Source organism: Telmatherina bonti (genome assembly GCF_933228915.1).
Source record: "Telmatherina bonti genome assembly, chromosome: 3".
Lineage (NCBI taxonomy): Eukaryota > Metazoa > Chordata > Actinopteri > Atheriniformes > Telmatherinidae > Telmatherina > Telmatherina bonti.
The window spans coordinates 43,071,262-43,095,629 of NC_136621.1; the positions used below are offsets into that span (position 1 = coordinate 43,071,262).

The following is a 24,368-nucleotide window of genomic DNA, read 5'->3' on the forward strand; positions in this document are numbered from 1 at the left end:
TGTGGCGTGGTGAGGCGTGGCGCGGCCTGGTGAGGCGCGGCCTGGTGCGGCGCGGCCTGGTGCGGCCTGGTGCGGCGCGGCCTGGTGCGGTGCGGCCTGGTGCGGCGCGGCCTGGTGAGGCGCGGCGCGGCGTGGTGCGGCCTGGTGCGGCGCGGCCTGGTGCGGCGCGGCGTGGTGCGGCCTGGTGCGGCGCGGCCTGGTGCGGCGCGGCCTGGTGCGGCGCGGCCTGGTGCGGCCTGGTGAGGCGTGGTGAGGTGTGGTGAGGCCTGGTGAGGCGTGGTGAGGCCTGGTGAGGCGTGGTGAGGCCTGGTGAGGCCTGGTGAGGGGTGGTGAGGGGTGGTGAGGCGTGGTGAGGCCTGGTGAGGCCTGGTGAGGCCTGGTGAGGCCTGGTGAGGCGTGGTGAGGCCTGGTGAGGCCTGGTGAGGCGTGGTGTGGCGTGGTGAGGCGTGGTGAGGCGTGGTGAGGCCTGGTGAGGCCTGGTGAGGCGTGGTGAGGCCTGGTGAGGCCTGGTGAGGCCTGGTGAGGCGTGGTGTGGCGTGGTGAGGCGTGGTGAGGCCTGGTGAGGCGTGGTGAGGCGTGGTGAGGCGTGGTGAGGCCTGGTGAGGCGTGGTGAGGCGTGGTGAGGCGTGGTGAGGCCTGGTGAGGCGTGGTGAGGCGTGGTGAGGCGTGGTGAGGCGTGGTGAGGCCTGGTGAGGCGTGGTGAGGCCTGGTGAGGCCTGGTGAGGCGTGGTGAGGCGTGGTGAGGCGTGGTGAGGCGTGGTGAGGCCTGGTGAGGCGTGGTGAGGCCTGGTGAGGCGTGGTGAGGCCTGGTGAGGCGTGGTGAGGCGTGGTGAGGCCTGGTGAGGCGTGGTGAGGCCTGGTGAGGCGTGGTGAGGCCTGGTGAGGCCTGGTGAGGCCTGGTGAGGCGTGGTGAGGCCTGGTGAGGCCTGGTGAGGCCTGGTGAGGCCTGGTGAGGCGTGGTGAGGCGTGGTGAGGCGTGGTGAGGCGTGGTGAGGCGTGGTGAGGCGTGGTGAGGCGTGGCGCGGCCGGGTGTGGCGTGGTGAGGCGTGGCGCGGCCTGGTGCGGCGCGGCCTGGTGAGGCGTGGTGAGGCGTGGTGAGGCCTGGTGAGGCCTGGTGAGGCGTGGTGAGGCCTGGTGAGGCCTGGTGAGGCGTGGTGAGGCCTGGTGAGGCGTGGTGAGGCCTGGTGAGGCCTGGTGAGGCCTGGTGAGGCCTGGTGAGGCGTGGTGAGGCGTGCTGCGGCCTGGTGAGGCGCGGCCTGGTGCGGCGCGGCCTGGTGCGGCGCGGCCTGGTGCGGCGCGGCGTGGTGCGGCCTGGTGCGGCGCGGCCTGGTGCGGCGCGGCCTGGTGCGGCGCGGCCTGGTGCGGCCTGGTGTGGCGTGGTGAGGCGTGGCGCGGCCTGGTGCGGCCTGGTGCGGCCTGGTGAGGCGTGGTGCGGCCTGGTGTGGCGTGGTGAGGCGTGGCGCGGCGTGGCGCGGCGTGGTGCGGCCTGGTGCGGCCTGGTGCGGCCTGGTGAGGCGTGGTGCGGCCTGGTGAGGCGTGGTGCGGCCTGGTGTGGCGTGGTGAGGCGTGGCGCGGCCTGGTGCGGCCTGGTGAGGCGTGGTGCGGCCTGGTGAGGCGTGGTGCGGCCTGGTGTGGCGTGGTGAGGCGTGGCGCGGCCTGGTGCAGCCTGGTGAGGCGCGGCCTGGTGAGGCGCGGCGCGGCGTGGTGCGGCCTGGTGCGGCGCGGCCTGGTGCGGCGCGGCCTGGTGCGGCGCGGCGTGGTGCGGCCTGGTGCGGCGCGGCCTGGTGCGGCGCGGCCTGGTGCGGCCTGGTGTGGCGTGGTGAGGCGTGGCGCGGCCTGGTGCGGCCTGGTGAGGCGTGGTGCGGCCTGGTGTGGCGTGGTCTGGTGCGGCGTGGCGCGGCGTGGCGCGGCCTGGTGCGGCCTGGTGCGGCCTGGTGAGGCGTGGTGCGGCCTGGTGAGGCCTGGTGAGGCCTGGTGAGGCGTGGTGAGGCGTGGTGAGGCGTGGTGAGGCGTGGTGAGGCCTGGTGAGGCGTGGTGAGGCGTGGTGAGGCCTGGTGAGGCGTGGTGAGGCGTGGTGAGGCCTGGTGAGGCGTGGTGAGGCCTGGTGAGGCCTGGTGAGGCCTGGTGAGGCGTGGTGAGGCGTGGTGAGGCGTGGTGAGGCGTGGTGAGGCCTGGTGAGGCGTGGTGAGGCCTGGTGAGGCGTGGTGAGGCGTGGTGAGGCGTGGTGAGGCCTGGTGAGGCGTGGTGAGGCCTGGTGAGGCGTGGTGAGGCGTGGTGAGGCCTGGTGAGGCCTGGTGAGGCCTGGTGAGGCGTGGTGAGGCGTGGTGAGGCGTGGTGAGGCGTGGTGAGGCGTGGTGAGGCGTGGTGAGGCCTGGTGAGGCGTGGTGAGGCCTGGTGAGGCGTGGTGAGGCCTGGTGAGGCCTGGTGAGGCCTGGTGAGGCGTGGTGAGGCCTGGTGAGGCGTGGTGAGGCGTGGTGCGGCCTGGTGCGGCGCGGCCTGGTGCGGCGCGGCCTGGTGCGGCGCGGCCTGGTGCGGCGCGGCCTGGTGCGGCCTGGTGTGGCGTGGTGAGGCGTGGCGCGGCCTGGTGCGGCCTGGTGCGGCCTGGTGAGGCGTGGTGCGGCCTGGTGTGGCGTGGTGAGGCGTGGCGCGGCCTGGTGCGGCCTGGTGAGGCCTGGCGCGGCGTGGCGCGGCCTGGTGCGGCCTGGTGCGGCCTGGTGCGGCCTGGTGAGGCGTGGTGCGGCCTGGTGAGGCGTGGCGCGGCGTGGCGCGGCCTGGTGCGGCCTGGTGAGGCGTGGTGCGGCCTGGTGAGGCGTGGCGCGGCGTGGCGCGGCCTGGTGCGGCCTGGTGAGGCGTGGTGCGGCCTGGTGAGGCGTGGCGCGGCGTGGCGCGGCCTGGTGCGGCGTGGTGAGGCGTGGTGCGGCCTGGTGTGGCGTGGTGAGGCGTGGTGCGGCGTGGTGAGGCGTGGTGAGGCGTGGCGCGGCGTGGCGCGGCCTGGTGAGGCGTGGTGCGGCCTGGTGTGGCGTGGTGCGGCCTGGTGTGGCGTGGTGAGGCGTGGTGCGGCCTGGTGCGGCCTGGTGAGGCGTGGCGCGGCGTGGCGCGGCCTGGCGCGGCCTGGTGAGGCGTGGTGAGGCCTGGTGAGGCCTGGTGAGGCGTGGTGAGGCCTGGTGAGGCCTGGTGAGGCGTGGTGAGGCCTGGTGAGGCGTGGTGAGGCGTGGTGAGGCCTGGTGAGGCGTGGTGTGGCGTGGTGAGGCGTGGTGAGGCCTGGTGAGGCGTGGTGAGGCCTGGCGCGGCCTGGTGAGGCGTGGTGAGGCCTGGTGAGGCCTGGTGAGGCCTGGTGAGGCCTGGTGAGGCCTGGTGAGGCGTGGTGAGGCCTGGTGAGGCCTGGTGAGGCCTGGTGAGGCGTGGTGAGGCCTGGTGAGGCCTGGTGAGGCCTGGTGAGGCCTGGTGAGGCGTGGTGAGGCCTGGTGAGGCGTGGTGAGGCCTGGTGAGGCGTGGTGAGGCCTGGCGAGGCCTGGTGAGGCGTGGTGAGGCCTGGCGCGGCCTGGTGAGGCGTGGCGAGGCCTGGTGAGGCGTGGTGAGGCCTGGTGAGGCCTGGTGAGGCCTGGTGAGGCGTGGTGAGGCGTGGTGAGGTGTGGTGAGGCGTGGTGAGGCGTGGTGAGGCCTGGCTAGGCGTGGTGAGGCGTGGTGAGGCGTGGTGAGGCGTGGTGTGGCGTGGTGAGGCGTGGTGAGGCCTGGTGAGGGGTGGTGAGGGGTGGTGAGGCGTGGTGAGGCCTGGTGAGGCCTGGTGAGGCGTGGTGAGGCCTGGTGAGGCGTGGTGTGGCGTGGTGAGGCGTGGTGAGGCCTGGTGAGGCCTGGTGAGGCGTGGTGAGGCCTGGTGAGGCCTGGTGAGGCCTGGTGAGGCCTGGTGAGGCGTGGTGAGGCGTGGTGTGGCGTGGTGAGGCCTGGTGAGGCGTGGTGAGGCGTGGTGAGGCGTGGTGAGGCGTGGTGAGGCGTGGTGAGGCGTGGTGAGGCCTGGTGAGGCCTGGTGAGGCCTGGTGAGGCGTGGTGAGGCGTGGTGAGGCCTGGTGAGGCCTGGTGAGGCCTGGTGAGGCCTGGTGAGGCGTGGTGAGGCGTGGTGAGGCCTGGTGAGGCCTGGTGAGGCGTGGTGAGGCCTGGTGAGGCCTGGTGAGGCGTGGTGAGGCGTGGTGAGGCCTGGTGAGGCCTGGTGAGGCGTGGTGAGGCGTGGTGAGGCGTGGTGAGGCGTGGTGAGGCCTGGTGAGGCCTGGTGAGGCCTGGTGAGGCCTGGTGAGGCGTGGTGAGGCGTGGTGAGGCGTGGTGAGGCCTGGTGAGGCGTGGTGAGGCGTGGTGAGGCCTGGTGAGGCCTGGTGAGGCGTGGTGAGGCCTGGTGAGGCCTGGTGAGGCCTGGTGAGGCGTGGTGAGGCCTGGTGAGGCGTGGTGAGGCGTGGTGAGGCCTGGTGAGGCGTGGTGAGGCGTGGTGAGGCCTGGTGAGGCGTGGTGAGGCCTGGTGAGGCCTGGTGAGGCGTGGTGAGGCGTGGTGAGGCCTGGTGAGGCGTGGTGAGGCGTGGTGAGGCCTGGTGAGGCCTGGTGAGGCGTGGTGAGGCCTGGTGAGGCCTGGTGAGGCCTGGTGAGGCCTGGTGAGGCCTGGTGAGGCCTGGTGAGGCGTGGTGAGGCCTGGTGAGGCCTGGTGAGGCGTGGTGAGGCGTGGTGAGGCCTGGTGAGGCGTGGTGAGGCGTGGTGAGGCGTGGTGAGGCGTGGTGAGGCCTGGTGAGGCCTGGTGAGGCCTGGTGAGGCCTGGTGAGGCGTGGTGAGGCGTGGTGAGGCGTGGTGAGGCGTGGTGAGGCCTGGTGAGGCGTGGTGAGGCGTGGTGAGGCGTGGTGAGGCGTGGTGAGGCCTGGTGAGGCGTGGTGAGGCGTGGTGAGGCCTGGTGAGGCCTGGTGAGGCGTGGTGAGGCCTGGTGAGGCCTGGTGAGGCCTGGTGAGGCGTGGTGAGGCCTGGTGAGGCGTGGTGAGGCGTGGTGAGGCCTGGTGAGGCCTGGTGAGGCGTGGTGAGGCCTGGTGAGGCCTGGTGAGGCCTGGTGAGGCCTGGTGAGGCCTGGTGAGGCGTGGTGAGGCGTGGTGAGGCCTGGTGAGGCCTGGTGAGGCCTGGTGAGGCCTGGTGAGGCCTGGTGAGGCGTGGTGAGGCCTGGTGAGGCGTGGTGAGGCCTGGTGAGGCCTGGTGAGGCCTGGTGAGGCCTGGTGAGGCGTGGTGAGGCCTGGTGAGGCGTGGTGAGGCGTGGTGCAGGAAGCATTGAAAACAAACTTTTAAAATCAAACTGAAGAAATTAAACAAAACTGAAAAAAGAAAAGTTGGTCTGAAGAACTATCACCTGTCCTCCACATATTCATCTATCATCCCACCCGGCCCCGCCCCTTCCCTCCTGCACCACCCGGCCCTCACCTTATCCCCCCCAATCCCCACCTCCTCAGCGGCGTAGTGCTTGCGGGCTAGCAGGGCCTTTCCGAGCTCGATGCAGGATGTGAAGCTGTCGTTTCGGGCATCGATTTCGGCCTTGATGCCCTGGTGGTTGTTCATCAGCAGCTCTACAGACGAAACGTCTCTGAGAAGACAAAACAGGACATCAGCTCGTCTCCAGGCTGCTGGTCCACGGCGGACCACGGCATCCAGGCCTACCTGGGTTTTTCCTGCGCCTCGATGAGCCGGATCACATCCTCCATCCACAGCATCAGGTCTCGGACCATGTTGAAGAAGCGGAACTTGTCCCCGGTGTCGAGGAGGCGGAGACGGCGTCCGTCGCAGGACTCCAGGAGGATCCTCCAGGCCTCCAGGACCTCGCCCTCGCGGCGCTGTATGTCATCTGCCTTGTCTCCGGCGTATGCCGACTGCAGGCGCACGGCGTCCTCCTGCAGCTGCCTCACCTGCAGGTGAGCAAAACATTATTTCAGAGACGCTGCAAAGTTCTGCCGACCAGTTTGACCCGGCCCGTTCCGACTCACCTGCGTACCCAGCGCCTGGATGTCGTGCTCGAAGGTGGTGTGCATCCTCTGCAACATCTCCACCGTGTTTTGGTCCCGGCCCACGTCCTCCGGCAACATCTTCTGCTTATCGGCGATGCGGACCAGGATCTCCTTGGCATCATGGTAGAACTTGTGGAGCTCAAAGGAAGCGGCGAGGATCTGGGTTCTGGTGTCAATGAGCTCCAGCAGGTCGGCCCAGGCCTCGTTGAGCCCATCCTTCCACTCAGCCACGGTGGCAGCGTCACCATGGCCGGTGTTGATCAACTCATCTGCCAGACGGTTCACCCCATCCACACGTTCCTCCCCAATGTTCCTAGTGTCACGCGCAAACTCCCGGAACCGCTCCTGCAGCATCTGGAAACAGGGTCACCGTGGTTCTGGGTCAGGTTCTGACATAAATCTGTATCTGTTTTTATAACCATTATTTTATCAGATAGGTCCAGATCAGTGAATCTCTTTTTACTGGCCGCGACAGAAGTCCAGTTTCCACCACAGCCGTAAGCCGAAGGCAACCTTCAACCCCCAGAGGGACTGTTAGCAAACCCGCGCCGACATGGCAGAACCGGCAACTCCACACAGGACGCCGCTATGCAAACCAGGCTCGAACCAGCGGCCAGACTGTGAACCACTACGCCGCTGTGCCGCTGTAAATTCAGTCTGACAGATAATAAGTCAATGAATAATAAAGAAGGCGGAAACACTGCTGGACAATGGGGGTGCAAACACAGACAGAGTCCTCCTCGCAGTTCTCACGGAAATTCCGCCAGGTAGGCTGAACCAGGGTCGCCAGGTAGGCTGAACCAGGGTCGCCAGGTAGGCTGAACCAGGGTCGCCAGGTAGGCTGAACCAGGTAGGCTGAACCAGGTAGGCTGAACCAGGGTCGCCAGGTAGGCTGAACCAGGGTCGCCAGGTAGGCTGAACCAGGTAGGCTGAACCAGGTAGGCTGAACCAGGTAGGCTGAACCAGGGTCGCCAGGTAGGCTGAACCAGGTAGGCTGAACCAGGTAGGCTGAACCAGGGTCGCCAGGTAGGCTGAACCAGGTAGGCTGAACCAGGTAGGCTGAACCAGGGTCGCCAGGTAGGCTGAACCAGGGTCGCCAGGTAGGCTGAACCAGGGTCGCCAGGTAGGCTGAACCAGGTAGGCTGAACCAGGTAGGCTGAACCAGGGTCGCCAGGTAGGCTGAACCAGGTAGGCTGAACCAGGGTCGCCAGGTAGGCTGAACCAGGGTCGCCAGGTAGGCTGAACCAGGTAGGCTGAACCAGGTAGGCTGAACCAGGGTCGCCAGGTAGGCTGAACCAGGGTCGCCAGGTAGGCTGAACCAGGGTCGCTAGGTAGGCTGAACCAGGTAGGCTGAACCAGGTAGGCTGAACCAGGGTCGCCAGGTAGGCTGAACCAGGGTCGCCAGGTAGGCTGAACCAGGGTCGCCAGGTAGGCTGAACCAGGTAGGCTGAACCAGGGTCGCCAGGTAGGCTGAACCAGGGTCGCCAGGTAGGCTGAACCAGGTAGGCTGAACCAGGGTCGCCAGGTAGGCTGAACCAGGGTCGCCAGGTAGGCTGAACCAGGTAGGCTGAACCAGGGTCGCCAGGTAGGCTGAACCAGGTAGGCTGAACCAGGGTCGCCAGGTAGGCTGAACCAGGGTCGCTAGGTAGGCTGAACCAGGTAGGCTGAACCAGGGTCGCCAGGTAGGCTGAACCAGGGTCGCCAGGTAGGCTGAACCAGGGTCGCCAGGTAGGCTGAACCAGGTAGGCTGAACCAGGGTCGCCAGGTAGGCTGAACCAGGGTCGCCAGGTAGGCTGAACCAGGTAGGCTGAACCAGGGTCGCCAGGTAGGCTGAACCAGGTAGGCTGAACCAGGGTCGCCAGGTAGGCTGAACCAGGTAGGCTGAACCAGGGTCGCCAGGTAGGCTGAACCAGGGTCGCCAGGTAGGCTGAACCAGGTAGGCTGAACCAGGGTCGCCAGGTAGGCTGAACCAGGGTCGCCAGGTAGGCTGAACCAGGTAGGCTGAACCAGGTAGGCTGAACCAGGGTCGCCAGGTAGGCTGAACCAGGGTCGCCAGGTAGGCTGAACCAGGTAGGCTGAACCAGGGTCGCCAGGTAGGCTGAACCAGGGTCGCCAGGTAGGCTGAACCAGGTAGGCTGAACCAGGGTCGCCAGGTAGGCTGAACCAGGGTCGCCAGGTAGGCTGAAGGCATCATTAGATAACTTAATGTCCTGTGATGTTGTGTGATGTCATATCATGTCCTGTGACATCATGTGTGACGTACCGTGACGTGTTCATAGTCCTGCCCCAGCTCATGTGAGCCGGCCACCACCTCCCGCTCGGCTATCCACTGCTCCAGGTCATCCACCTCCCGGTTGAGCTGGAAGAGGCGGAGCCGCTCATCCAGTTTGCCCCGCCTCTCCTCTGATAGGTCCTTCAGGCCGGCGTACAGTTTGTCCACCTGAGATTGCCGCATGCTGATTCGCTCACTGACACACACAGATTAATACAACAGGTGAATGATCTGACATCACCATTGATGTCTCTGCCGGTGACAACAGCTGTCTCACCTTTCGGGGTGTCCGTCCGCCACCAGTCCTCGGCTGGTCTTGGACAGCTGGTGGACGGTCTCGGCATAGTCCTCCACTGCCTGCTCCATGATCTGGTGCTTCTTCAGCATCGTGACGGCACTCTGCTCATCCTAATCACAGAAACGCTGTTTAGCGAGAATCTGATGCAGGTCGCACGGGTGGTCGTGCAGCATGACTCCACCTTGGCCTTCTCCTCTGACATCATGTAGAGCTCCTGCTCACTCATCCAGGCCTCGGCCTCGGCGGCGTCGAAGTAGTACTGCTGGGCCTTGTGGGCCTCCTCCAGGCGGCCGTGGCGCTGCTCCACCTCCTCCATCAGCTGCCGCCACAGCTGCTGCAGCTCTGCCAGGCGCTGCCGGATCACATCGCCGTTGGACGACTCATCCCGCAAGAGGTTCTGGCTGCGCTCCCGAATGTCGTCGATGCGAGTTTGATGGCCCTGAATCTCCTTCTGCAGCGTCTGAGGACCAACGCAGCAAAGTCAGTCTCCATCCTCTCATCTCCACTCACCTGGAGTAAAAAGACCTCACCTGGTTCTTCTTGATGAGCAGCTGCACCGTTTGCAGGTTGTTTCCATGATCGGTGGACGTGGCCACAGGCATCCTCTCCTGAGCCCAGAGCTGCAGAAAAGAATCCAGAACCTCCATCAGAACCCAGAAACTTCAACAGAAACCTCCGTCAGGCTCAGTTCTACGTACTATCTCGTCCTCCACGTCGCGGTTGAACTGGTGAACTTCTCTGGACGCCACCAGAAAGTTCTTGCGGCGTCTTAATGGTTCCAGCAGCTCCTGGAACTTCCTCTCCACCAGCTGTCTTCGTCCATCCACCTCATCTGTGTCCTTCACCTCCTGACCGAGGGCCTTCACCTGGCTCTGGAGCTCCACCACCTCCCTCTGACGCACCTCCACCTGGCTCTCCAACATCTGGACAAGTGGAGGGATCAGACTCATCACTGCTGCTACTACTGGACGTAAAACCACCCCTGCTGCCATGGAAACCAGACCTTGAGTCCTGGTTTTTATACCTGCTGCTTCTTGAGCAGTATGTTGACGGATGTCAGGTCCTTGCCGTAGTCGTCAGACTGGATCTGACCCTCCAGACCGCCCAACCACTTGTCCAGGTCGGCGCAGCTCTGAGTGAAAAGCTCCGCCTTGTTGGCGTCGAACAGACACTGAGCTTTGGTCTGCGTGGTGGACTCCAGCTTCTCCCACATGGCGTGGAGGTCCGACAGCTTCTCCTTCACCACCGCCTCCGTCTCTGGCTTCTCTGACACCAGCAGCATGCCGTCCTAACGTCAGGGAGAGAGATGGAACATGGAGGATAAGAACAACTAGAACTGCTCATCAGAACACCCTGGTCAGACCCGCTTGGTTCTGAGAGACGATATTCTCCAGTCATTTGGCAGACGCTTGAATCCAAAGCGACTTACATGTGATAAGTGATCGAGTAACCATAGCAACTGACCTAGCCTGATTGTCTGACCTGTGCTTCAGATCCATCGAGCAGAACACCCTAGGAACTATGGATCAGAACCTGCTATGGAGGAAGACATTCCCACTGGATCTGGAGCTGTAACCGAACCAGATTCGACTAGTCCTGGTTCTCTGGGCAGAACCGAGTCCAACAGTTCTGTATGCTACCAGCATGCAGGTTTAAGACCCAGTTTCAGCTCCTGTAAAGGTTGTTGACAGGACTTTATACTTTTTAGTTTGACTTGTAAAACATGAGCGGACTGATACCATTATTTTGAAACTTCCTGTAATCGTGGAACTGTTTTATTCTGAAAGGACTTTAACAGGTGTTGGTATAGTACTGTTTTCAGAGCGGTAGTACAGCGGTACTATACTGGTACCAGTATACCATGCAACCCTCATACAGAGTTCCAATTTCACTAACTAGTCTGAGACTTGATGCAAACCTTTGAATCTGGATCTAAATCCTGGCTAACTCAGTCAGGATTCAGATCCAGGTCCAATCAGAAAGCAAGCCACTGTACCTTCTGGATCTTGTCCAACCACTCCTTGTTGGACTGTAGCTCGGCCATGAAGGCCTGGTGCTTCAGCCACTTGCTGTGCAGGTTCCTGGCCTCATCATAGCTCATGTCCTGCGCCGTCAACATCTTCTCGCTGATCCACAGAGAAAGCTGCAGAGACCAACAAGTTCAGCCCTTGGGAGAAACGCCACCCCCCCAGCCTCGCCTTCACCTCCACAGGAAGTGAGTCTGTAAAGGTGATACGAACCTCCTGACAGTCCTGCAGGAACTTCTGCAGGTCTCGGTTGTCCTTCAGTCTCATTAGTAGCTCCACGGCCGCTTCCCGGTTTTTCTTGTGTCTGGAACGGAGGAACCGTTTGATCAGAGACAAAATAAAGTCCTGCTGGACTTTACAGGAACTAGCCCTACCTGTCATCAATGGACGCCACTCTCTCCTGGATCCGGTCTCTGTTGATGTTTCCGTCGCTGGCTAGCCGCCGACCCGCCTCTACCACACCGTTGATCTTGTCCTCGTTGGCATCCATGGTGGTCATGAAGTCCTCCTGCTTCTTGATGGCGGCCTCGGCGGCCTCCAGGGTGGTGGGCATCTCAGTGTGGGCCAGGACGTACTCCTATAGGGAGGAGAGACTCGGTTCGGTTGTGACCACATCAGAGGCACAGACACCCGATTCATGTCAGAAGTTCTGGGTTTACCTGATTGTTGAGGAAGGCCTCAGCCTGCTTGGTGTCCCGGAGGAACAACTGGTAGGCGTGAGACTGGGACAGCAGGTTCTGCCGATTCTCCCACATCTTGTGCAGCTCGTTCCAGCCGGTGTCGAGCGCCTGCAGCCGCTGACGTAGGAACATGTACTGGGCGTCTGTCTGGCCCTGCGTCACCATCTCCCCCATGTCCCGCATCTTCTGATAGTCCTCTTCGTAGTTCTGAATCTCATTTTTGATACCTTCGTGTTGGACCATCAACTTCTCGGCCTCGGCCAGTGTGTTGGGCATGTCTTCGGAAGCAATGGCCGTCTGGGTGCGGGACAACCAGGACTGGAAGTCGTCCACTTCGCGCAGGAACTGCTGCAGTTTCCTGGCTTCACCTAGTGACTCCTCGCGGTTCTTCAGAGTGTTCTTCATCTCCTCCCAGACAGCGGTGATCTCAGCCAGTCGGCCGGTGATGGCCTTGGCCTGGTCGGGGTGCTCCTCAGCCAGCTGCTGGGCTTCGCCTCGCAAGTCGCCCAGCTTGTCCGCAATGGCAGCCAGGTCCCGCTCCATGCCGGTCAGTTTGCGCTGCAGAGCCATGACTCCGGTCAGGTCATTGCCCAGCTCCTGGGTGGACTCGATGACTTTGGTCTTCTCTTTGATCCAGGACTTGGTCTCGTTGCAGTCGAGGTGGTAGTTCTGGACACCCAGAGCTGAGTTCAGGAACTCCTTCTTCTGGTCCACCAGACCTCGGAACTGACTCCACCTGCAGGCATAGAGGAGGGTAGATCAGACTAATGTTATTCTACCGGTCTGGCTGTTTGCCTTCGGTCCGTACCTGTTGTTGAGTTTGTCTTGCTGAGTCTTGATGTCCTTCTCGCTCGGGTGGCCACTGTGGACCAGCTGTCGGGCGATCTGGTTAACCACAGCAACGCGGGAAGCCTGGTTGTTCATCTCTGGTTCCAGACTTTCAAACCTGCAAGAGTTCAAAGTCCACATCAGTCCAGATCTGCCCGACAGATAGATATGCGAATGGAACATCCTGGGCCTACCTGTGCTGTATCACCTCCAGGTCTTCCAGCTTTTCGGGGATCTCCATACTGTTCAGCCACTGCTCCTTCTCATCGATCCAGACTTCGCAGGCAGCGGCCTCGCTGAACATCTTGTAGAGTGCCAGAGTGTCCTGCAGCGCCTGCTTCCTCAGCTTCGTCAGCTCTGCCACCTCCTTGTAGCGTTCCTCAATGCCGGCCAGCCGTCCACGCACATCCTCTGATTCCTCCTTGGGAAGAGCGGCAGCCTGCTCGTGGAGCGCGTCAATGACTGGGCGGTAGCGAGCCACCTCAGCCGCAGCATCCTTGTGTTTCCTGACCAGCGCCTGGGTAGAGAACTCATCGTGACCTGTGTCTCCACTTGAGACGATGCGCAGCGCATCCAAAGTCCAGGCATCCACGTCATCCGCATCGGCCTGGAACTGGTGCAAGGCCAGAGCTTCCTCCAGCCTCTTCTTCCTCATAGCTGCAAGCTGCACAAGTGCTTCCCATTGAGCCTGAAGATCGGCGATGCGCTCCTGGATCTTAGCGGATCCGAAGTGACTGGCCTGGACCATGGCTTGGCCCTCGGCAATAGTGTGCTGCAGGTGGCCAGCGCGGCCGCTCATCTCGTCCTCCAGGGCACGCTGCTGGCTGAGGAGGCGCACTGCTCCTGTCAGGTCCTTCCCGATCTCCAGCGAGGACAGGATCTGCTCCTTCTCCCGGATCCAGCCTTCCTCTTCTGCCATCTCCCAAAAGAACTTCCAGAGGCGCCGAGACTCCTCCAGACGGGCACGGCGCTCGGCGGCCAGCTGGGTCAGCTCCTGGTAGCAGAACTCCAGGTGGGCCACCCGGTCCTGGATGACCTGGGGGTCGCAGGGCTTGTAGCCTGGACAGGAAAGGATTTAGCCAAAACAGTCTGAATTACAGATGGGTTGGTGAGCTTCTACTGGACGATCTAAAGTCCACTAGAATAAAGAAGTGGGGACGGCCAACACGAAAACGTAAGAAACAGAAAGCTTTATTTACACCGATACGAAGGATTCAAGGTTTAGGACACATTCTCATCAGCCTCTTTGATCCGAATCTGAGACTGTTTGCTGGGAAAGTCTGCTTCGTTTGGGGAAATGTGAACGTGCCAAACAAATTCTGATTCTGATCAAAGACGCGGACTCGGCCCGTTCCAAGAAGTGGATTACAAAACAAAGTGCATTGTCACCTCAGATTACAGCCTTCACCCACACTGCGGTAAACCAAAACCTGGATGTGTGGGATGACAGGCAAAATCTCTGGAATAATGTTGTTGCGTTAATATAAAAGAGGATGGAAAACAGGAAAATAAGCCTAAAGCTAAAGAGATCGCTAGCGTTTGTATTTTTTAGTCTTTTCCTGCATTAAAGGCGCAGAATGACGGTCTGGCTGCCGTCTTGTTCTGAGCAAATTTGCTTTGAGTTGCTCCTCGTGATAATTTGGATTCTTATTTTATTTGTTTGTTTTGAATAAATGCTTGTTTTGCAGAATTTACATGGTACTGCGGGACCTGACTGGAAGGGACAGAAAAAGGGTGGAAAAGTAGAAAACAGAAAGGAAAGTAGAAAACAAAGAGGGGACAGTTACGTTCTGGTCCTTGGACAAGGGATCTGGGACATACAACTCCATCCCACCATCTGCTAACTCATCTCCAGCTCTTCTTCTGTGGTGGGGTGTTATTTTATCCAGATGTAGATAAAAAGTGGAAGAAAACATGGAAGTACATTATTCCATTCTATAAATCTCCTCCTAACTCGACCTTCCTCCAGCTGATAGATCAACATTTTAATCTTGTGTTCCAGCAGGATGGCGAGGAAGGAAATGTCAGGAATACAGAATGACAGCTGATTTTGTCCAATTAGAATCATGTGACCGGGCAGGAAATACTGGGTTCGCTCCTATAAGGCTGGGACATACGCTTGTGCCGAGTCTCAGGCGGGACGCCGGGCCGGGGGAAATGGTAATGGAATGTTTTTCCACAGCATTTCAGTAAAAAACACTTTACTAATCTGACAAATTAGCGTTTGTCGCTCCGGGAGGAACGAATGTAAAGTGTCGGTCGTTGCAGAAAAAGTCCAAGAGGTGCTCTTTGAAACTGTCCGCCCCTGTGTTTTCCTCTGATCTCGTGTTTGTGCTCTTGTTCGATGAGCGCCTAGCGTTTTCACCTCAAGCATGCAGGTCGTTATCCATGTCATGAACATGTCAGATCTGAGCGGGTCGCCCAGTTTAAACCCAGTAAAATAACGCCTCCCACCCAGCTTGCTGCCCGGACTGTAAATGGAACGGACAGGAGGGAAACTGGTCGATAGGGACTCTGGGAAATGGAGTTTTTTATGTAAAGGTGGCTTCATTCTAGAGGACTGAAGTCCTGGAGGCCAGACGGCAAAGTTAAGCCAGAATTCATGATGATGAAGCAGAATTCCGCTTCAGTGGATCCTGGTTAGACAGGATTAAACTGAGTTTCAGTAGAGACATGGTTGGTCTGTGTCCTGGTGAGTCCATAATCCCTGCTTTTCTGGACTATGTTTACCTACTCCCTTAATTCTCTGTTGTCCTAACAACGTTTTGTGTGATAGAAATGGTTGAACAAACTTTTAGAGGAGGTTCTTTAACGGGTTCAACAGGTTCATGGATTGTTCTGAGGAACAGCTGGAACCGCTGGACGTCAGCCCACGTAAGACACAGTTTCTGAAAAAACTTGTTGTTCCTGAGACTGGAGCTGCTCACCGCCATCGGTAACGGAGTACTTGCTGGCGTTGGTGGTGACGGCCTTCACTCGGTCTGCCTGGATGGCGATGTCGGCCTCCACCAGAGCGTGTTTCTGCAGCAAGTCCTCCACACCCAGAAGATGCTTCCCATAATCCTGAGACAGCAGCAACATCTGGACAAAGAGGTTGAGGAGCAGTTAGTGCTGTGTATATCTCCGGCTGCCTGCAATCCCGTTAACATACCTTCATCTCATCCATCCAGTCCATGATGTAGAGCATCTCCTGGAAGACCCTCTGCAGACCCAGGTTCATCTCCAGCCTCTGTCTGCGGGCCTTCAGCAGCTCCAGCAGGTATTCCCACAGTCGGATCACGTTGTCCTTCCGGGCTGCAATGCGTTTGATGTCGTGGTAGTGCTCCACCTCCAGCTCCTTCGCCACGGCAACCACGGCTTGGACACGCTCCTCGTAAGCAGCGATGTCCGTCTCAATGGCCTCATGCTTTTTGGTGGCAGCCTCCACGGCCTGAAGGTCGAATCCAAAGTTGTCCTGGAGACAGAGGAGGTGGTAGGTTCATGAAAAGAGAGAAGAGGTGAGATCCAGGGAGTCCCTTCTGGATGTTCATCTCCTCACCTGCGATACCAGCCTTTGGTTCTCACTGAGCCACGTCTCCCTCATGGCTGCCTTACGGTCAAAGCGTCTGGCCAGCTGTTCCAGCTTCTCCTGACGAATCAGCTCCGTCCTCAGGGCCAACTCCCTCTCATGCTCCGCCTTCTCTAGACGTTCCCAGGCCTGCAGAAATGAAGTCTGCATCAGCAGAATCTTCCTCTACTGTCAATCATCTTAAAGAAACACCTTCCGGTCTGACCTTGTTGATGTCTGAGATGAGTTTCCCCTCACGGGGCATGTAAACCTTCTGGTTGTTGGCCCTCATCTTACTCTGGATGGTGAAGAGGAGGACTTCCAAGTTTCCTTTCTCTGTGAACCTGAGGAACGACACAGATTGGATCAGAAGGTGGAGGCACTTGTTGGGGAGGAGAGGATGGATGGATGGAGGTAAAGGTCCTGACTTTGGTGGTTTTTCTACTGTGCGGTAGGTGTTGAAGGCCTGCAGCTGCTGCTGGACTCCCACCAGAGAGTTTGCGAACTTCCTGTTGTTGAGGATGATGATGGTCTGTTCGATCCACTCAAGCAAGTCCGAGGCAAGTGATTCGTACTTCTCAATCATCTTCTCCGTCTCAATGGCGTTATCTAACACCTAAAAGGAAATACAGAGATGCCAAGAACTCCTCATGGTTCCCGCCTTCTGAAGGTCCCACAACGGATCTCATCTTAAGTAACCCGAGGAATGAACAAAGTACTTCTAGTGTCACGTAAAGTAATACTAGGAAAAAGCAAGGTAGCCCGAGGAACAAATAAAGTAATCTTAGGAATGAGTAAATAACTCCTAGAAACTAGTAAAGTAATAATAGGAATAAGTAAAGTAGTCCTAGGAAGAAATAAAATAATCCTCGGAACGAGTCAAGTAGTCGTAGGAACAATTAAATTTGTAGTGAAGTCATACTAGAAGTTTGTCAAGTACTTCTATCTAGGGCCAGGCGAAACGACCAAAACCTCATATCCCGACATCGCTCATCTTATACCCCATAACAATCCATAACCATATAAACTGTGTAACGTTGTGTCAGCCATCAGTTATGTATCAGGTGTTGCTAGGCAACAGCAGCAGGGATCTCCTTCCATCTGGGGGAACTATGGCCGTATGACGTTCCACAGGTAAATACCTGCTGCAGCGTTTGGACTTTATTCTGAGCTTTCTCCTCCACTAGACTCTGCTTTTATAGACTCTATTCTTTATTCTGGATTCTTTATCGTGATTCCTGCAGGTGATGAAATGAGTGAGTTGTGTCGGAGTCCGTTGTTGGGACTGTGAGCTAGTCTGTTGTTGGTTCCACGCCGGTCTTTTATATCCAAACTGCATCCAGACAGAAATTTCCCTCTTTCAGGAACAAGCTCATCAGTTTGGGTTGGCTGCTCATCTTTTAGAGAATTATCCTCTGAAACACGTCTGCTACCGTCTTCCTCCATGTTTGCCGTAAAGCATCTTGATGTAAAATACTGCAGTGAAGCAGCTTATCGTTGCGTAAATGGTACAGCCTCATATGAAACGATGGACATTTTCAATCGTCCAGAGGATATATGTCGTCATATCGCCCAGCCCTACTTCTATGGACAAGTAAAGTACTCATAAGGACAAGAAAATAAGCAATGAGTAAAGTCCCTGGGACTAAAACAGAACCGGATCAGGACTGACCTTTCCAATCCTTTTGCCTTCCACCTTCAGAGCTTTCATCTTGGAGAAGTAGTGGTAATACGTTACCACGTATGTGATGACGGACTTTTCATCTGGATGGTCCACACTGATATCTGTAACATACAACATCTCGTGTCCAATAACAGGCAATAAAAACATCCAAATAAACACAAAAACTGTGTTTCCAATACACATAGAACTGCGCAAAAACTAAATATCGCAATAAAAACCACTAATGGAAACACTTACATTTTGAAAAAGTCTCAAATATCGCTAAAAAGTTTTTACGCTCTGATGAGGTGGTTTGTTCAGACGTGTTGATACAGATATATAAAGTGTAATGGAAACACTTTTTGCATTTACGTGTCCTCGGACGTGACGTGGTTGGTCATGTGACCAGTTCATGTCCAGTAAAGATGGCACAGTGTGGAACAAACAACCACAAAGAGTTTTAGAAAAGAAAATGAGGGAGAAAAGCTTTGACAAATCGAAGCAAATTCTCTGCAGCAAGTAGAAAACCCCAAAATAACGTTACGTGGCTACCTCGCATAAGCCACGGTCCTCATAAAATCTCATGAGAGGAACGAGATTGTACGATAACTGAGGCTAATGCCCTAAACACTGTTCAATGGAAACACCTGCAAATCACAACTGTTGTTTGTCAAAACTTACAAATATCACTTTTATTTTGCAAAAAAATGCCATGAAAACGCAGCTTTAGATACGTAAACATTCATGTCATCAGTGTAGAGAAGAACAGTTTGACCAGGTAGTTTTAACCTGGTTAATAGTACTGAATGTTTAATGTGTCGGTACCTTCTGGGTCCAGCAGCTTGGTGAGACCCAGGTGTTGTTCTGCCAGGTTGAACGCATTCTGCAGGTTGTAGTGAGCGTTTGACTTCTTCAGTTTGTCGAAGTCAATCAGATCAGGTCTGAAAAACACACAGCTTCAATCACCAACACACTTAAAAACCCGGCACACCAGTCCAACCGGCACACCAGTCCAACCGGCACACCAGTCCAACCGGCACACCAGTCCAACCGGCACACCAGTCCAACCGGCACACCAGTCCAACCGGCACACCAGTCCAACCAACACACCAGTCCAACCGGCACACCAGTCCAACCGGCACACCAGTCCAACCGGCACACCAGTCCAACCGGCACACCAGTCCAACCGGCACACCAGTCCAACCGGCACACCAGTCCAACCGGCACACCAGTCCAACCAACACACCAGTCCAACCGGCACACCAGTCCAACCGGCACACCAGTCCAACCGGCACACCAGTCCAACCGGCACACCAGTCCAACCGGCACACCAGTCCAACCGGCACACCAGTCCAACCAACACACCAGTCCAACCGGCACACCAGTCCAACCGGCACACCAGTCCAACCGGCACACCAGTCCAACCAACACACCAGTCCAACCGGCACACCAGTCCAACCGGCACACCAGTCCAACCGGCACACCAGTCCAACCGGCACACCAGTCCAACCAACACACCAGTCCAACCGGCACACCAGTCCAACCAACACACCAGTCCAACCAACACACCAGTCCAACCGGCACACCAGTCCAACCGGCACACCAGTCCAACCGGCACACCAGTCCAACCGGCACACCAGTCCAACCAACACACCAGTCCAACCGGCACACCAGTCCAACCGGCACACCAGTCCAACCGGCACACCAGTCCAACCAACACACCAGTCCAACCGGAACACCAGTCCAACCGGCACACCAGTCCAACCAACACACCAGTCCAACCAACACACCAGTCCAACCAACACACCAGTCCAACCGGAACACCAGTCCAACCGGCACACCAGTCCAACCAACACACCAGTCCAACCAACACACCAGTCCAACCGGCACACCAGTCCAACCAACACACCAGTCCAACCGGCACACCAGTCCAACCGGCACACCAGTCCAACCAACACACCAGTCCAACCAGCACACCAGTCCAACCGGCACACCAGTCCAACCTTACCTGTGTTTGTGTATAAGTGCGTTAAAGGCCATGCCGTCTCTCCAGCTGGTTGTAAAATTGTGGATGTTGACGTTGGGGTACCTGAAGAAGAGGAGATGGTAGTCAGTTACAATCGTCATCATCATCATCATCATCATCATCATCATCCTCACCCAGCCGTCTTCATCTGACACCAGAGCAGCAGAGCGTCTTTGGCTGAACGTTTCTCCTTGTTGTCCTCCGTCTCCACACTGATGTCCTGGATCTGAGGACAAAGCAATCACACCTCTACCTGTCAATCACGCTTCTACCTGTCAATCACGCCTCTACGTGTCAATCACGCCTCTACCTGTCAATCACGCCTGTACCTGTCAATCACGCCTGTACCTGTCAATCACGCTTCTACCTGTCAATCACGCCTCTACCTGTCAATCACGCCTCTACCTGTCAATCACGCCTCTACCTGTCAATCACGCCTGTACCTCTCAATCACGCCTCTACCTGTCAATCACGCCTGTACCTCTCAATCACGCCTGTACCTGTCAATCACGCCTGTACCTATCAATCACGCCTGTACCTGTCAATCACGCCTCTACCTGTCAATCACGCCTGTACCTGTCAATCACGCCTGTACCTGTCAATCACGCGTCTACATGTCAATCACGCCTCTACCTGTCAATCACGCCTGTACCTGTCAATCACGCCTGTACCTGTCAATCACGCCTCTACCTGTCAATCACGCCTCTACCTGTCAATCACGCCTCTACCTGTCAATCACGCCTCTACCTGTCAATCACGCCTGTACCTGTCAATCACGCCTGTACCTCTCAATCACGCCTGTACCTGTCAATCACGCCTGTACCTGTCAATCACGCCTCTACCTGTCAATCACGCCTCTACCTGTCAATCACGCCTGTACCTGTCAATCACGCCTCTACCTGTCAATCACGCCTGTACCTGTCAATCACGCCTGTACCTGTCAATCACGCCTCTACCTGTCAATCACGCCTGTACCTGTCAATCACGCCTGTACCTGTCAATCACGCCTGTACTTGTCAATCACGCCTGTACCTGTCAATCACGCCTGTACCTGTCAATCACGCCTGTACCTGTCAATCACGCCTCTACCTGTCAATCACGCCTGTACCTGTCAATCACGCCTCTACCTGTCAATCACGCCTGTACCTGTCAATCACGCCTCTACCTGTCAATCACGCCTGTACCTGTCAATCACGCCTGTACCTGTCAATCACGCCTCTACCTGTCAATCACGCCTGTACCTGTCAATCACGCCTGTACCTGTCAATCACGCCTGTACCTGTCAATCACGCCTCTACCTGTCAATCACGCCTCTACCTGTCAATCACGCCTGTACCTGTCAATCACGCCTGTACCTGTCAATCACGCCTGTACCTGTCAATCACGCCTCTACCTGTCAATCACGCCTCTACCTGTCAATCACGCCTCTACCTGTCAATCACGCCTGTACCTGTCAATCACGCCTGTACCTGTCAATCACGCCTCTACCAGTCAATCACGCCTCTACCAGTCAATCACGCCTCTACCAGTCAATCACACCTGTACCTGTCAATCACGCCTCTACCTGTCAATCACACCTGTACCTGTCAATCACACCTGTACCTGTCAATCACACCTGTACCGGTCAATCACGCCTCTACCTGTCAATCACGCCTCTACCTGTCAATCACGCCTGTACCTGTCAATCACGCCTCTACCTGTCAATCACGCCTCTACCTGTCAATCACACCTGTACCTGTCAATCACACCTGTACCTGTCAATCACGCCTCTACCTGTCAATCACGCCTCTACCTGTCAATCACGCCTGTACCTGTCAATCACGCCTGTACCTGTCAATCACGCCTCTACCTGTCAATCACGCCTCTACCTGTCAATCACGCCTCTACCTGTCAATCACACCTGTACCTGTCAATCACGCCTCTACCTGTCAATCACGCCTGTACCTGTCAATCACGCCTCTACCTGTCAATCACGCCTGTACCTGTCAATCACGCCTGTACCTGTCAATCACGCCTCTACATGTCAATCACGCCTGTACCTGTCAATCACGCCTCTACATGTCAATCACGCCTCTACCGGTCAATCACGCCTCTACCGGTCAATCACGCCTCTACCTGTCAATCACGCCTGTACCTGTCAATCACGCCTGTACCTGTCAATCACGCCTGTACCTGTCAATCACGCCTCTACCTGTCAATCACGCCTCTACCTGTCAATCACGCCTGTACCTGTCAATCACGCCTGTACCTCTCAATCACGCCTGTACCTGTCAATCACGCCTGTACCTGTCAATCACGCCTGTACCTGTCAATCACGCCTGTACCTGTCAATCACGCCTGTACCTGTCAATCACGCCTCTACCTGTCAATCACGCCTGTACCTGTCAATCACGCCTGTACCTGTCAATCACGCCTCTACCTGTCAATCACGCCTGTACCTGTCAATCACGCCTGTACCTGTCAATCACGCCTCTACCTGTCAATCACGCCTGTACCTGTCAATCACGCCTGTACCTGTCAATCACGCCTGTACTTGTCAATCACGCCTGTACCTGTCAATCACGCCTGTACCTGTCAATCACGCCTGTACCTGTCAATCACGCCTCTACCTGTCAATCACGCCTGTACCTGTCAATCACGCCTCTACCTGTCAATCACGCCTGTACCTGTCAATCACGCCTCTACCTGTCAATCACGCCTCTACCTGTCAATCACGCCTCTACCTGTCAATCACGCCTGTACCTGTCAATCACGCCTGTACCTGTCAATCACGCCTGTACCTGTCAATCACACCTGTACCTGTCAATCACACCTCTACCTGTCAATCACGCCTGTACCTGTCAATCACGCCTGTACCTGTCAATCACGCCTCTACCTGTCAATCACGCCTGTACCTGTCAATCACGCCTCTACCTGTCAATCACGCCTCTACCTGTCAATCACGCCTCTACCTGTCAATCACGCCTGTACCTGTCAATCACGCCTGTACCTGTCAATCACGCCTGTACCTGTCAATCACACCTCTACCTGTCAATCACGCCTGTACCTGTCAATCACGCCTGTACCTGTCAATCACGCCTCTACCTGTCAATCACGCCTCTACCTGTCAATCACGCCTGTACCTGTCAATCACACCTGTACCTGTCAATCACACCTGTACCTGTCAATAACGCCTCTACCTGTCAATCACGCCTGTACCTGTCAATCACGCCTGTACCTGTCAATCACGCCTGTACCTGTCAATCACGCCTGTACCTGTCAATCACGCCTCTACCTGTCAATCACGCCTGTACCTGTCAATCACGCCTGTACCTGTCAATCACGCCTCTACCTGTCAATCACGCCTCTACCTGTCAATCACGCCTCTACCTGTCAATCACGCCTCTACCTGTCAATCACGCCTGTACCTGTCAATCACGCCTCTACCTGTCAATCACGCCTGTACCTGTCAATCACGCCTCTACCTGTCAATCACGCCTCTACATGTCAATCACGCCTCTACATGTCAATCACGCCTCTACATGTCAATCACGCCTCTACCTGTCAATCACGCCTCTACCTGTCAATCACGCCTGTACCTGTCAATCACGCCTCTACCTGTCAATCACGCCTCTACCTGTCAATCACGCCTCTACCTGTCAATCACGCCTGTACCTGTCAATCACGCCTGTACCTGTCAATCACGCCTGTACCTGTCAATCACGCCTCTACCTGTCAATCACGCCTGTACCTGTCAATCACGCCTCTACCTGTCAATCACGCCTCTACCTGTCAATCACGCCTGTACCTGTCAATCACGCCTCTACCTGTCAATCACGCCTGTACCTGTCAATCACGCCTGTACCTGTCAATCACGCCTCTACATGTCAATCACGCCTCTACCTGTCAATCACGCCTCTACCTGTCAATCACACCTGTACCTGTCAATCACGCCTCTACCTGTCAATCACGCCTGTACCTGTCAATCACGCCTGTACCTGTCAATCACGCCTGTACCTGTCAATCACGCCTGTACCTGTCAATCACGCCTGTACCTGTCAATCACGCCTCTACCTGTCAATCACGCCTCTACCTGTCAATCACGCCTCTACCTGTGAATCACGCCTCTACCTGTGAATCACGCCTGTACCTGTCAATCACGCCTGTACCTGTCAATCACGCCTGTACCTGTCAATCACGCCTCTACCTGTCAATCACGCCTGTACCTGTCAATCACGCCTCTACCTGTCAATCACGCCTGTACCTGTCAATCACGCCTCTACCTGTCAATCACGCCTCTACCTGTCAATCACGCCTCTACCTGTCAATCACGCCTGTACCTGTCAATCACGCCTGTACCTGTCAATCACGCCTGTACCTGTCAATCACACCTGTACCTGTCAATCACACCTGTACCTGTCAATCACGCCTCTACCTGTCAATCACGCCTGTACCTGTCAATCACACCTGTACCTGTCAATCACACCTGTACCTGTCAATAACGCCTCTACCTGTCAATCACGCCTGTACCTGTCAATCACGCCTGTACCTGTCAATCACGCCTGTACCTGTCAATCACGCCTGTACCTGTCAATCACGCCTCTACCTGTCAATCACGCCTGTACCTGTCAATCACGCCTGTACCTGTCAATCACGCCTCTACCTGTCAATCACGCCTCTACCTGTCAATCACGCCTCTACCTGTCAATCACGCCTCTACCTGTCAATCACGCCTCTACCTGTCAATCACGCCTCTACCTGTCAATCACGCCTCTACCTGTCAATCACGCCTCTACATGTCAATCACGCCTCTACATGTCAATCACGCCTCTACATGTCAATCACGCCTCTACCTGTCAATCACGCCTCTACCTGTCAATCACGCCTGTACCTGTCAATCACGCCTCTACCTGTCAATCACGCCTCTACCTGTCAATCACGCCTCTACCTGTCAATCACGCCTGTACCTGTCAATCACGCCTGTACCTGTCAATCACGCCTGTACCTGTCAATCACGCCTCTACCTGTCAATCA

General features: G+C 57.1%; 1 protein-coding gene across 2 annotated transcripts in view; it reads right to left on the bottom strand.

The window, feature by feature from the left end:
* LOC306774487 (spectrin beta chain, non-erythrocytic 1-like) overlaps positions 1 to 24,368 on the bottom strand; it is an 87,067-nt gene that overhangs the window by 19,194 nt on the left and 43,505 nt on the right. For both annotated transcript variants that reach the window (XM_079264532.1, XM_079264533.1), the window contains 24 exons: positions 19,490 to 19,581; positions 19,338 to 19,418; positions 18,155 to 18,270; positions 17,339 to 17,451; positions 16,095 to 16,282; positions 15,893 to 16,010; positions 15,658 to 15,816; positions 15,271 to 15,573; positions 15,047 to 15,200; positions 12,314 to 13,178; positions 12,100 to 12,237; positions 11,271 to 12,027; positions 10,986 to 11,188; positions 10,825 to 10,915; positions 10,581 to 10,727; positions 9,609 to 9,872; positions 9,283 to 9,507; positions 9,115 to 9,204; positions 8,766 to 9,044; positions 8,564 to 8,694; positions 8,278 to 8,482; positions 5,994 to 6,368; positions 5,671 to 5,915; positions 5,458 to 5,596 (listed from right to left, as the gene is read on the bottom strand). In XM_079264532.1, the coding sequence (XP_079120658.1) occupies positions 5,458 to 5,596; positions 5,671 to 5,915; positions 5,994 to 6,368; positions 8,278 to 8,482; positions 8,564 to 8,694; positions 8,766 to 9,044; positions 9,115 to 9,204; positions 9,283 to 9,507; positions 9,609 to 9,872; positions 10,581 to 10,727; positions 10,825 to 10,915; positions 10,986 to 11,188; positions 11,271 to 12,027; positions 12,100 to 12,237; positions 12,314 to 13,178; positions 15,047 to 15,200; positions 15,271 to 15,573; positions 15,658 to 15,816; positions 15,893 to 16,010; positions 16,095 to 16,282; positions 17,339 to 17,451; positions 18,155 to 18,270; positions 19,338 to 19,418; positions 19,490 to 19,581 (5,478 nt within the window). The remainder of the gene's footprint in view (positions 1 to 5,457; positions 5,597 to 5,670; positions 5,916 to 5,993; positions 6,369 to 8,277; positions 8,483 to 8,563; positions 8,695 to 8,765; positions 9,045 to 9,114; positions 9,205 to 9,282; positions 9,508 to 9,608; positions 9,873 to 10,580; positions 10,728 to 10,824; positions 10,916 to 10,985; positions 11,189 to 11,270; positions 12,028 to 12,099; positions 12,238 to 12,313; positions 13,179 to 15,046; positions 15,201 to 15,270; positions 15,574 to 15,657; positions 15,817 to 15,892; positions 16,011 to 16,094; positions 16,283 to 17,338; positions 17,452 to 18,154; positions 18,271 to 19,337; positions 19,419 to 19,489; positions 19,582 to 24,368) is intronic.